This window comes from Nycticebus coucang, chromosome 4 (assembly GCF_027406575.1).
Source record: "Nycticebus coucang isolate mNycCou1 chromosome 4, mNycCou1.pri, whole genome shotgun sequence".
NCBI classification, from domain to species: Eukaryota; Metazoa; Chordata; class Mammalia; order Primates; family Lorisidae; genus Nycticebus; species Nycticebus coucang.
The window spans coordinates 92,086,472-92,099,456 of NC_069783.1; the positions used below are offsets into that span (position 1 = coordinate 92,086,472).

Sequence of the window (12,985 nt, forward strand, 5' to 3'; positions counted from 1 at the left end):
CCAGCCCCAGACACTCACAGATTTAGCTAGTGCAGTGGTTTTGAGAGCAGGTTTGCAGAGGCTTGGAAAGGTTTGGGAGTTTCTAAGTGCAGGAGAGCATAGCTTCCTGTGTTTACACTCAGAACAGATGATGAGGGGGCAGTGATTGTAAAGCTAAAGACGTGCAACTGGAGTTACTTCAACTTTGTCATTCTGTGTGGCTACTTGGAGATGTGTTGTGTTTAAAATTTATAACAGAGATGCCTTGTAAACCATAACATATATTTGTGTTGGTAAATGCGTGTATTGGTTTGTACATGGACTATCTTACTGAATTTGAATAACACTAACATGCAAACATTATTTTAATTAATTGTTTAAAAATTAAGAAAAATATTACATCAGTGGTACAGTTTAGAGGCTTCTTAAATTGTGCTGTTTGCAGATATTTCGGTTTTATTAGAATTCACTTGTTAGTTACTGAACAATGACTTACATAAAATATTAATACAGACAGTAAATACATTGTGACTTTCATTTCTTTAGTGGTCATTATTATTATTTGTTTCACTTAATGATTAGTGCTGAAAATAATTTCATTTTATAGGAAGGATCATTTTTTAATAGATCCGAGCCTCTGGGCTCGGCACCTGTAGCACAGTGGTTACGGTGCCAGCCACATACACCGAGGTTGGTGGGTTTGAACCAACCTGGGCCAGCTAAACAATAATGACAACTGCAACCAAAAATAGTCAGGCATCATGGCGGGCGCCTGTAGTCCCAGCTACTTGGGAGGCTGAGGCAAGAGAATCGCTTGAGCCCAAGAGTCTGAGGTTGCTATGAGCTATGACGCTGTGGCTCTCTACTGAGGGTGACACAGTAAAACACTGTCTCGAAAAAAAGATGATCCTCTGGTTGTCAAATACTGCGGGAACTAACAGTGAATGAACCAACAAAAGAGGGTGATGCAGTTTCATGCAAAGTCTCACGAGGTGGCACTGTTCCCTAAGCCAAGGCCTGCTCAGAGCCCCATACCCCCACCCTTACCTGCTTTACCTCTGGACACAGTCCCCAGTCTCCTCCCTGGTCTCCAAGGTCCCCAATCCTGTCCCCTGCAATATGTTCACTTCTGGACACTTGCAGCTCTGACCAAATCCCTTCACCCTCTTCCAAGGTTCCCCTGACATGCCCATGTCGACTCTTCAGCCTCTCAGCCTTTTCATTTACTGTTGCTTCTGCCTGGATGCTTTTCATGCCATTTTACTGACATCCAATAGGGAAACACATATTGGACATATAGATTAGCCCTAATTTTCCTTGGGGGCAAATTACTTAATCTCTTTGCGCCTCAGTTCCTTCCCATGGGTTGGCTGGAAAGGGGGTAAATCCAGAACGAGTTAGAAAATCTGAAAGGCAATGGGGAGTCATAAAAGGTGTTTGAGCAAGGGAGGGACCTGGGATATAAGGAGAGAAAGCCCTTTCCCTTCCTCTGCCCCCGGGTATGGGAATAGGTGGCTCTAGCTTTGGCCAGCCAGGCCCTCTCCATGGGTCCCCAGTGACTGGACCAGAGGGTCTTCCCGCTGTCTGAGCTCTTGCTAGTGGTGGGGACTCTTGGCGCCCTGGGGACCTCCCCTGGGCCAGCCCATGGTCCATGTTCCTTGGCAAACATAAAGCTGGGGTGTGTGGGGAAGTATGTTAGGCCCTGTTAAGCTGTGGGCTGTAGGTTAGGGGCCAGATGCCACCTTCATGGAATTGTCAGTAGCTCCCTCGACCACAGAGGTGCTTGGGGGCTGCAAGGGCTGAAGTCCCAAGTTCACATGGGACTCGCTGGGACTCAGTGACTGGGAGCGAAGCCCTGCTGTGGGGAGGGACCCACAGTTAGTGAGCCTACTGGCATTCATGAGGTGGTGGGGGTAGGGCTGGGGGTGTGTTTTGGGGACCCAGAACTCTGTCTCTTGTCTGTCTTGCCCTTTCTTCCTAGCCCTGTCTCTTGTCTCCCATCCTCTCAGCAATCTTTCTCCCATGTTTTTGGCTCTGTTCTTCCACGTTCTCTTGGTCTCTTAAGCTTTCTCCCTCCACCTTAGCTGTGGCTCTCACTGTGACCCTCTCCCTCCTCTGTGTCTGTCATTCCTCGCCTGCCCCATCCCTGTGTCTGCTGTCTCGGCTGCCCTGACGTTAGGCAGTTAAGAGCCAGCTTGTCTGCTCCAGGGCCCACCCCCCCCTTTCTGGAACTATCTGCCCTGAGATGGGGGGAGTGTGGCCAGCTTAGGTGGGGCCAGGGCCCCCACAGAGCAGAAGGGGAGCAAGGGGCTCCAGCCCCCAGTATGAGTGCATCCTGGGCCCTCCCCTTGCCTTCCTCACCCTTGGCCCTGTGCCCCTCCCATCTCTGCTGCTTCTCTGGATGGCTGCATTGCTTGACACAGACTAGAAAAACCCAAGGCCCTCTGTCCCTCCCAGAGGCCTTTGCTGGGTGGGGAGCATGTGGTTCCAGAGCCAGGGAGGGTCCTGCTACTGTGCCGCACCAGTGGGATGAGGTGGGGGCAGGGAGTGCAGGATCTCTGGGTCGCTCTAATCCGACCAAGGCAGGAGCACCTGGGCTGGATGTGCAGAGGGCTCTGAGCAAATGCCAGCCTGCCTGTGGCCTTGTGGGGTGCTTGCTCAGCTTTGGCTGAGTTCAGGTGATGCCTTTGGAGGCTTTCTTGTGCCCTGAGCTTTCTCACAGGGTGCATAGACCCAAAGGCTCCACTGGGTTCCCTAGAGATTGTGGCCAAAGCTGTGGGGACAGCCCCTACTTCAGTGCCCCCCGGGCAGCCTTCTGAGCCAGAGGGGGGAATTCGAGGGTGGGGGCAATAGGCAGAGGCCTGGAGGTAGGACCAGCCTCTGCCCAGCCTCACTGTGTGAAGGAGGGGGGCTGAGGGTAGCTGTTTCTGATACCTGTTTGCACACCTCCTATCACCTCTTAGAGTGGCCTCCACTGGTTAGTGAGCTATAATTCTTCGACAGTTTTTTTTTTTTTTTTTTAGAGACAGAGTCTCAGTTTGTCACCCTCAGTAGAGTGCCATGGCGTCACACAGTTCACAGCAACCTCCAGCTCTTGGGCTTAGGTGATTCTCCTGCCTCAGCCTCGAGAGTAACTGGGACTACAGGTGCCAGCCACAACGCCCGGCTATTTTTTTATTGCAGTTTGGCAGGGGCTGGGTTCGAACCCGCCACCCTCGGTATATAGGGCCAGCAACCTACTCACAGAGCCACAGGCGCTGCCCCTTCGTAAGGTTTTTCAAATGCTAATACCAACCTGGTTCCCCATTCCCTTCTCTTTGGCTCCAAGACCACAGAACACATCTCTTTCCCTAATAACTCACCTCTCCCATCTCATTCATGTGCGTGATCTGAAGGTGGCGTGTTATGGTGGACACAGATCCAGAGTGATCACCACTGGCGTGGTGGTAGCCCACTAGGTCCTGGGGGCCCAGAGAGGCTCCTGACCTGAGGAGCCAATCTGGTGGGCTTCCTGCAGGAGGGAACATCCAGGTTGGGTTCTGAGGGATGAGACTTGGCTGGAGACGAGGTGAGGTGTGTCCCGGGGAGCAGGAATGGCATGCGGAGCCAGGGTCGCTCTGCTGCCCAGTCTTCTCTTCTTCTTTAGTGTATAAAGACAAAGCTGCGGCTTAAATTTGTCCTGATTTTCCAAGAGCACATAGAAGACTCCTGCTCATGGACTGTACAAGGCCTAACACCAGCCCCGTGGACCAGGGCTCTGGTTGTATAGGAAATCTGGTCTCCCTGAGTGACAGATAAATCATAGCTTGTTAAATCTACATGGCTTGTTCTACTGAATTTTGGTATAAAGGAGAGAAAAGGTCAGAATAAAATGGATACTATACAACATTTCAACTAAGCCAGTCTTTTCTTGGAGCACTTGCAGGAATCTTCAAGTTGGAGAAGGGTGAATACATTTCTATTTAAAAGGAAAACTAAGTTTAAGATGATGGGTGAACTTTACTTCCACACTTTACAGACTTGGTCAAGCCTTCCAGTTGCTCCAGCTGGCGTGTCTAAGTGGTACTCTGTGTCACTGTCGACCTGTGGCTCCACCCCAAAACTTCACATTGGTTACCCTCTGTCCGGCCTGCCTTCCAGGTATTGGTGGGTAAGTTGCTGAAGTATTTCAGTTACAGTAGGTAAACAGCTGTTTCCAATGCCTCCTGGGTCCCCCATATTGCAGGCCAGGGCTTCTCCCCATCAACTCCCCCCAGTGCAGAACTGAAAGGGGCAGGGGGCAGTGTGCTGTGGAGCTGTCAAGGCCTCACTCGGGGTCACCTCTCTGGTTCCTGCTGCTTCTCTCTCCAGGCCCTGCATCTTCCCCTCACCTCCCAACTTCCTTAGACTATGGTTGCCCAATCTCAGAACATGCAGTGGTGAGCTGGATAGAGCCCTCTCCAGAGAATGGTGACTATGGCCAGAGGCAATCCAGCACACCAGGGACTGTGCAGATCTCCAGAGCCTGCATCGGGGCCTCCCAGTGAGCACTTAACTAGCCAGGGACAACATTACCAACCTCTCAGAGGCTGAGTTCAAGTATAAAATGGAGATAACCCAACATATGCCAAGGTTTTGGTTAGGGCCCAAGGCACCAACGACATTAGCAATGGTGGCTATTTTGGAAACCTTTGGTTTAGAACAGTAGCAGAAGGAAGACTATGACCAAATGAATCCAAACAGGCTTCCAAGTAATTTTCTATCAAGGACCCTCCGTGATCACCATGGAAATGCAGAGAATCCCAGCTGCGAGAAAGCCAACACCATCTTTATCCGCCAACTTCCTAGAGTAAGGCAAGGATAGGATGGTTTACCCTGATGTGAGAAAACCCAAATAAACGCACCTTGTCTGTGAAAAAACAAAACAAAACAATTCAAAGCTTTTGAAAAAAGCATCATTTATTTCAAAGTACAACACAAAGTTGTATTTTTAAGAAATACACATTCAATCTTGTTCTCAAGACTTGGCTATGTGCATTTCGGTTCATCTTTAAAATAAATTCAGGTATACAAATGTTACATACCTCAAGTACAAACAGCACAGAAAATGCATATGGTCTCAACTGAATGCTTTTACATTCATTCACTGTTCTTAAGTTCACTTACATTTCTGTAATCTGCTTTTAAACCAAGACAGCCTTACTTTAAAAAAATACTCTGTATTTTCAGCACAAAGTCCTAATACAATTTTAAAATTAGTTCTTGGCGCATAATATTGAGAAATTATTAAAAACCAAACTTGGTAATTTAATAAAATTGTCACATGCCAGGACTTTTGAATCAACTCAAATTATTTCCTTAGCTGTAATGTCAAATCTGTTTCATACAGATAAATAAAGCATGAAGGAAGACAGGTGGTGAAAACGTGGGAACAGGTAAGGTTCTCAGATGTACAGATATTATTAAGAGTTTGTGGCTGAATCCAGATTTTTCTCTAAAAGCACACAGGAAATCTCAAATTACCATAATTGCAAGAAAGATCTGAAAGAAGCAAGTGGTCTGAGCCTGCCCTGCTTGAGTCTGTGTTGCAAATAAGAGGAGGTGGGGAGTGGGGAGCTGCAGCAGTGAGAGCTGGAAAGGATGTCTCAGACACTGGCATATCATGATCTAGACGAGGAGCCCCCACTATATATGTATATTGTTTTCCTTTTTTTCCTTCTTTTTGCCTAATTTTAATTCTCATGAGGGAAGTGTGAATTAGACCAAGGGTCGGAGCTTCTTCTCCCGATGGTGGGGCTCCATATCCGCCATGGGTTGTAGGTCTGTCCCAGGTCGCTGGCTGGACTGGAGGTGGAAGGAGCGTGAGGAGTGGTGGAATTTTCTGTGCCTGCGAGGCCAATACTTGCCAGAGTGTTTGCTGGACTGGAGAAGGGGAGGGCACTGTTAAGGTTGCTGGACCAAATGGAGCTGCTAAATGGAGTGGTAGACCATAAGCCGCTGGTGTTGCCCAGGATTGACTGTGACAAACAGAAAAACAACCAGCACTGAGTACCAGGGAGGATGACAGGCAGATGGTGAGGTGGGTAAGGCTATGTAAGGCTATGCAGAAGATGGGATGAACCAGAGCTTTCCTCCACCTTATTTACTTTAAAACAAATGTTCTCTCTATATTGCTACCCCAGAGTCTGGGCAGATGGCTCTAAACAAGGGTTGTCAAGTGACAGCCAGTGGACCAGATCCAGTCCTGCCTGCTTTTGAAAATAAAAGCTTTCCCCATTTGTTAAGGTCCTATCTATGGCGACTTCTACACTGCAATGGCAGAGCTGATGAGCTACAAAAGAAAACAGCATGGCCTGCAAAGCTAGAAATATTTACTATTTGACTCTTTATAGAATATAAAGTTTGCTGACCCGTTTTAAAGAAATTGTTAATGTGGTTTCAAAAAAGAAGCCAGAATTACTAGAAGTGAAGATAAACTTTGGTATCTATGAAAATTAAAAATCTATGAAGTTGGCTCAGCGCTCGTAGCACAGATTATGGTGCCGGCCACATGTACCAAGATTGGTGGGTTTGAACCCAGCCTGGGCCTGCTAAACAATGACAACTGCAACAAAAAAACAGCCAGGTGCTGTGGTGGGTACCTGTAGTCCCAGCTACTTGAGAGGCTGAGGCATCTACCGAGGGTGACATAGTGAGACTCTGTCTCAAAAACAAAAAACAAACAAAAAAAAAAACAAGGGAATACTCTTTGGGAGCATAATCTTTGCAGAAAACATTAACCAAAAAGCAAATAAATGCACAGTAGAAAATCTCAAGCTACGAGACAGATACTTCTCAGAAAAAAAAAACAGATGCAACTTCCCTGCTTGCTTCTGGGAGCAAGCAGTCAGTGAAGGCTGTGCTCAGCTATCATTTGAACCTATGGCTCACGGACATACTTGTGGCCTATTTATAAATTGGGAGAGGCAGAAAATGACCATGATCTACTAGGAGGGAATCCAGGGACCAACCCCACAACTGCTCAGTTGTTCTTCCTAAAATTTCCTGGCTGTCATGGCTCTGAAGGACACTGATGAGTCATCCTGGCAGAATATGAAGATCGATCAGTGGAGATAATGAAGTACTAACCCGTTCCTTTCACACTGCATTTTGTTGTTAATTACCACATCAGTGCCACCCAAGTGACAGTGATGGCAGTTATGATGAGTGAATGGGCCAGGCCTTGTCCCAAGTACTCACTGTGGCTGTGTGGGTCGGGGAGCCAGAACTGGCTGGCCATGAAGGGCTGGGATCTGTCGCTGGGGAGTCCCAAAGGTATGAAGGGCCACTATTAAACTCGTTCCAACTTCTCTGGGAGGCCTGATTGCACGATCGAGATAACCCGAGTTTGCTGAAAACTTCTGAAAATACAGAAATAATCATTAAGCCCATTATTATTATTATTTTTTTTTTTGGCCAAGATCACGTGGCCAAGATGGGATTATACTCAGTGGACACATCCTACCACTGCTCACTTGTTTCACCAGCCCCACCACACAGGGGAGTGGGGGCAGAGATGTCCCAGAACCTAAGCATACAACACATGATCTGAGTACTTCATTCATACTTATCAATGATGACTTCAAAATTCACCCCCCTGCCAACATTATGGCTAATGCATAGCTAATGCAAAACTCATATGGCTGCCTCTAATTCTGTGTAGTAAGAAAAAAGGAGGAGCCCTGCATTCCCAGGGGTTGTATTGCAGACCAGAATGTTTTCCCCAAGCCTTAAACATGTGCTGTGGAACCCAAACCAAGCGGTACTCCTACAGTGTGGAGCCTGTTCCACTGCCCTTTGGGATGGTGTGTGGGGTGCAGGAGGTGGGAGAGGGAGGAGGTGGCAGAGGCCCTTCCCAGGAAGGCCTCCTTCCATGCAGAGCACCAAGTCATGTTTCTCCAACTACACCTCCCCTTCCTTCCTTCTCTGCCCCCAGGCTTATGAGTTACAGGTCTAGTGTTAAACACTCACCACCAGTTAGATTAAAAGAATTTCCAAAGGCCGAGAACGAATTGAGGGGTGTGAAGTCAGGGCTGCTTGGGTTGCTGACAGGACTCCACAAACCCGAGCTAAATGTTACAAGAGGAAAATGCAACACAAAAGTGTACAATGGTTAGAGAAAATGAATCCTTATGTACAGTGTCACAAACAGAAGACCTGCTTCAACTAGGGTACTCAAATATTAAAAACAAAGACAAAAGGGAGAACTGAAAAATGCCTGTTCACCAGGGCTCTTAAAACCCTATCACTGGTTTAAAGCAAGAGTTGTGTAGAGAAAACAGGTATTTTTTCCTAATGTTTACTCTTTGGCAATGGCAGCATTAAGACACAATTTCAAATCTAGGACTCATTTCCTATTAGTGGGAGGTACACAATTGGTGCTCTGCTTTACCGACAGGCTCTGTTGTTATCTGGAAAACCAGTGGGGCAACAGCCGGATGCCACCCTGCCCACTGCACCAACAGCAAGCTGTTGCTCTGGGTTGAGAAAACGGCACAGCCATTTGGAAGTAAATTCTTCCTTCCAAATATTTTTTTTGCTCTTCTGTTTCTAATGCTCAGATCACATTATTTCTTACCACAGCCCGTGGTAATGGAGAAAATGAGAACAGATTTAATATGCGCGTATGTGTGTGTGGTGTCGACTCCTTCCCTCTGCCTGGGAAGCTACCAGGGGAAGCACAGCAACCAGGTTTCTGCCTCTACCCAGCGTCTGCCTCTACATCAGCGTCTGACCACTGCTGATGATCAATGCCCACTTGTGAATTATAGAAAAATGCCTGAAACCAGTTGGACAGAAGATGCTAACCTGACTTGAGAAACTATCTTTCTATTGTTAGGAATGGTCAACTGTACCTGTCTGAGCCATCGCTGTCAACAGGAGCATGTGAGATGCCAAGACTGCTGGAAAAATCTGTTTTGTTTGAAGAAACTTTAGCAAAGCCATTCCCACCTGTAACAACGGACTCTGAATCAATCACAGTCCTATCAGGACAAAGGTTATCCCACTATGCTTGATACCTCGATGTGACACATCTTTGAAGCTAAGGCACTCACCTGGGCTCTTGTCGTAACCAGCTGTGACAGCTGCAAAAGTGGGGTTGCCGTTCTTGCCAGGGAGAGAGGCTGCTTTTGTTAGCTTGTGTTTGCTTCCATTTGGCTGCTTTGTTTTAGGGTCACTTAAAGAAGGAACAGGAGAGAACACATTCCCCGTGAGCAGGCCACCATGGAGGGCTGGAGCACCTGTTTCAGGGTGGTGTGGGGCTGGCAGGACAGAGACCTGTGCCCACTTCACTGTGGCCAACCCTGAGTTTTGGGATAGGGCTCTGTAAACAGCCCAGGGCAGCTCACAGAGCACAGCAGCTTTGTGAAAAATGATCCAGGGCCACGGACTGCTTAATCAGATGAATATAAAAGGTCACTAGGGAAGAGACCAGGGCAGGGATCGTAATTTAGAAACTGGAAAGGGCAAGACTGCATTTTAGAGAGAGGCTGGAGAGGGAGTCACTTGGTAGGGGGGACACAGTGGGAACATGGGCCTGCTGGCAGATGCCAAGGCACAGGATGGGGTCTGATTCCCAGGAAGTCTCCTGTCAGGACAGGACAATGTGCTCCCTGTGGTGAGGTCCCTGAGCAGGCTGGCCCCCTGCAGTGTCAGCAGCTACTGCCTCTTCAGGATGGTGGGAGGACCTAATCTTTTGTCTGCAGCTGGGATGAGGTGGGCTGAAGCCCAGGCAACTGAGACAGTGCTGGTACACAGTGAGAACGTCACCTGTGATCATAACGATCCTTTCCGTGGCAGAAAGACCAAGGGTGGCTCTATGCCCCTGGAGAAGAGCACAGCCCATGGTCAGGAGGCCCCTTCCTGTGCACACATCACCTACTGCCACACCTTACCCAGTAGCAACAGAGAATGGACCAGATCCTTCTAAGTCCTAAGCCAAATGGCCCTCATGTCAAAATAGATGCCACAAAAACCCATGTTCATAACTCACAGGACATCTCCTTTAGGTCTTCCTTTTAGTTTAGGGCAGTGGTTCTCAACCTGCCTAATGCTGCGACCCTTTAATACATGAAATTATTTTTGTTCTGTAATTTTGCTACTGTTATGAATCATAATGTAAATATCTGATATGCAGGGATGTATTTTCATTGTTACAATGGGGTCGTGACCCACAGGTTGAGAACTGCTAGTTCAGAGCTTAGTAACTAGAACATAATTCTAGTAAGTTAAATGATGCATTTCCTAGCCCACAGGTGACAAAGACAAATGGATTGGAACAGGAATGGGGATCACTGCTGGGGTCAGGGATGTATACGGCAACAGGAAAGCGGACTGAACAACCATAAAACGGCAGCTGTCACATGTGACACAGGACAGTAGTCTGTGGCCATTGAGTGTTTCTGCTTACAGGGAGTGACATCAGGTTACAGAGAAGCTCTGCCTGAGAGCAGGTGGGAGCAGAGAACCTACCTGCTGGAGCTGTTGACGATGCTGCTGTAGCTTCCCCGGGACGCGAACGGGCAGGGGGCCATGGGGGGAGATGGAGAGGCAGGTGTTGGCGAGGTCTGGCGTTGTTTTAAGAAAATGTCTGCATTGAGGGTTTGCAGAGAAAGTTTATAGAGACTATCGGTAGCTAGAAATTAAAAACAAAAGGTCGTATTAACATGATATTTTGATTAGCACTTTTCAAAATTAGTTACTTTTGAAGTTTTAAGACTATGCAGAACTCAAGTGCTTCTGCAAAAAAAAAAAAAACCAAACTAAAGCTCTTACATGCATTCTGCCTAAAGGTTTTAAAGAAAAAGAGGGGTGGGCCCTTCTCTGTGTGCTAGTGTGCAGGTGGGGCATTTTGGGTGGGTCTGGTCAACTTCTTCATTTCTCTCCCTCAGGGTGGGAAGAGAGTTCCCAGTGCCCCCTGGAGATGGGCAGCTGCCCAGGGATGAAGCCACTGCCCAAGGACTTGAAAGTCTCTGTGTCTGCACCCAGGATTATACCTTCAACAGGTGCAGGAACTCAGGCTAAATTCCCAAGTCCTGTAATGACAAGGACACCTTATCTCTCTCTCTGCACGCCCGGTATGTGTAGCTCCAATCCCTATTTTACAAATACAGGAATTGCTGGCATATTCCTGTGCCCTTTAATGTGATATCTACATAGTTGTTTTGAAAAGTAAAAAAAAATTACTAGTGTTATAAATAGTACCTATTTTGTACTCACTGAATGAAGATATAACTTTTATCAGAAAAACGTATCCCTTTGCTTATCTATTGCCTTGCACCTTGGTGTTGCTCCCAACACAGGGGGGGTGTTCAGGAGAGGGCCGGGCCCCTGTGGACACAACGCCCCAGCCCAGCGCTGCACACTTCCGACCACTCCCCCTGGCCAACCTCTCCTGTGAGTTCTGCTCTGCTCTACTTCCCTGGTCCCCTCACTTGCAGAACTGCAGCCTTGCTCTGTGGCTGACTCCATTTCCCTATCATTCCCTATAGCATCAGCTGCTTCTTCCCAAACCCAAGGCTCAGGGCCTGGGTAAGGCTCCCTGTTCCTTAGCTGTGTCACTGCCAAGCAAAGTGGGGTTCTCTGGAAGCCCGTTTTCCATTCCCCATCTTCTGGACCAGCTCTGTTCTTCTGAACTGACACAGATCTGTCTCCTGTGTGAATCCCTCTCCAATCTCCACACCCCTCTCATGTTCCTCTGCAGCTGCCATGACACCACATCTACACTGTAGGGTCATTAGTTATACAGTGGTCCTGAACCTTCCCTAGCTACCCCTTGTACAATACCTGCTCTGGCCTTCTGCCCTCACAGCGATGTGTGCCCTAATTAACTGCCCCTCACAACAGGTCATGCCCCGCCGTGCATGCCTGGCTGCTGCACTGGGGAAGGGGCTCGGCATCCCAGGACAGCTCTCTGGCAGCGGGATGTACTCCATAGGGCCCAGTGCAGTAGAAGCACTCAATATATTTCCCTGATGGAATGAGATGGAGAAAGTTAAGAAATGGTAGAGAAAGATCCAATGGAATAATGCCTGAAGTAGGAAGAGAATCTGGGGGGACAGAGAGGCACAGAACAGCACATAATGGATGTAATTAGAGCACTTTTATGTTCAAATATGGAGAATCTCCATAGTTGACCCCTTCAAGTTGACCTAATTTTCACAGACCAGACATGCACCATCAGTACAGTGCCCTGAGGCCTGCTTCCTTATGTTGACCACCTCCATATGCTGACCAGTTTGTTACAGTCCCTTTGGTGGTCAACTTACTGAAGTTCTGCTGTATGATTAAATTTTTCCTTTGCTGCTTTTGATTTGCCTTTCTTTTTCAATAAACCTTTGTAATTTTTTAAATCATGAAATTATTCTAAGAGAATTTTCTCAGCATCTCACATGGCATAGGGCACCATGCTAAGGCCGCCACTTGGGCTAGAGAGATCTCTATGCACAGATGCAAACCCCTGGTGTCCCCCTTCCTCCCCTCTAGTGATTACCACCCCATCCTGGCTTGGACAGTCTTGAGTGGCCTAATAATGATTTAACCCTAGGGAACTGAATACGCTTAGCACTACTAACAGAGCACTGGGAGGGCTTCCGGTCTAAACAAGATAAAATACCAGAGGGGAGAGAAAATGAATAACAGGGGACCAGGCAAAAAGGTATAAGTGATGGGGATCTTGTGAGCCTGATTCTTTCCGGTTTGCTCCAGCTAGACATAGGGTGGAGTCCTGCCAGACTTTTCTGTCTAGGAAGGCTGGTGGTGAGAGCACAGAGGTTACAAGTTTTGGAACCAGCATCCACTGTTCCTTGGCTAGGAAAACACAAAAAGGATTCTGCAGATGTGGGCCTAGAAACTTTTTCCAGTGGCAGTGGCGTCCAGTAGTCTGTTACAGAGCTCTGCCCTGGGGCGCTGGGCTCAGAGGCCCCAGTGGCCTTTGTGTAAGAGCTGGGCAGGAAACCAAGGCCTGCAGCACTGGGCTCTTCAGTTT

General features: G+C 47.9%; 1 protein-coding gene across 2 annotated transcripts in view; it reads right to left on the reverse strand.

Annotated features, from left to right (window-relative positions):
• Positions 1-4,899: 4,899 nt before the first annotated feature.
• TMEM131 (transmembrane protein 131) overlaps positions 4,900-12,985 on the reverse strand; it is a 246,795-nt gene continuing 238,709 nt past the window's right edge. Inside the window, exons 36-41 of one of the 2 annotated variants that reach the window (XM_053586764.1) lie at positions 10,471-10,633; positions 9,054-9,175; positions 8,853-8,949; positions 7,969-8,066; positions 7,198-7,355; positions 4,900-5,975 (exon numbers count right to left, since the gene is read on the reverse strand). In XM_053586764.1, the coding sequence (XP_053442739.1) occupies positions 5,691-5,975; positions 7,198-7,355; positions 7,969-8,066; positions 8,853-8,949; positions 9,054-9,175; positions 10,471-10,633 (923 nt within the window). In that variant the 3' untranslated portion in view covers positions 4,900-5,690. Of the gene's footprint in view, positions 5,976-7,197; positions 7,359-7,968; positions 8,067-8,852; positions 8,950-9,053; positions 9,176-10,470; positions 10,634-12,985 lie in introns of both variants that reach the window. The other variant, XM_053586763.1, reaches the window with a different exon arrangement.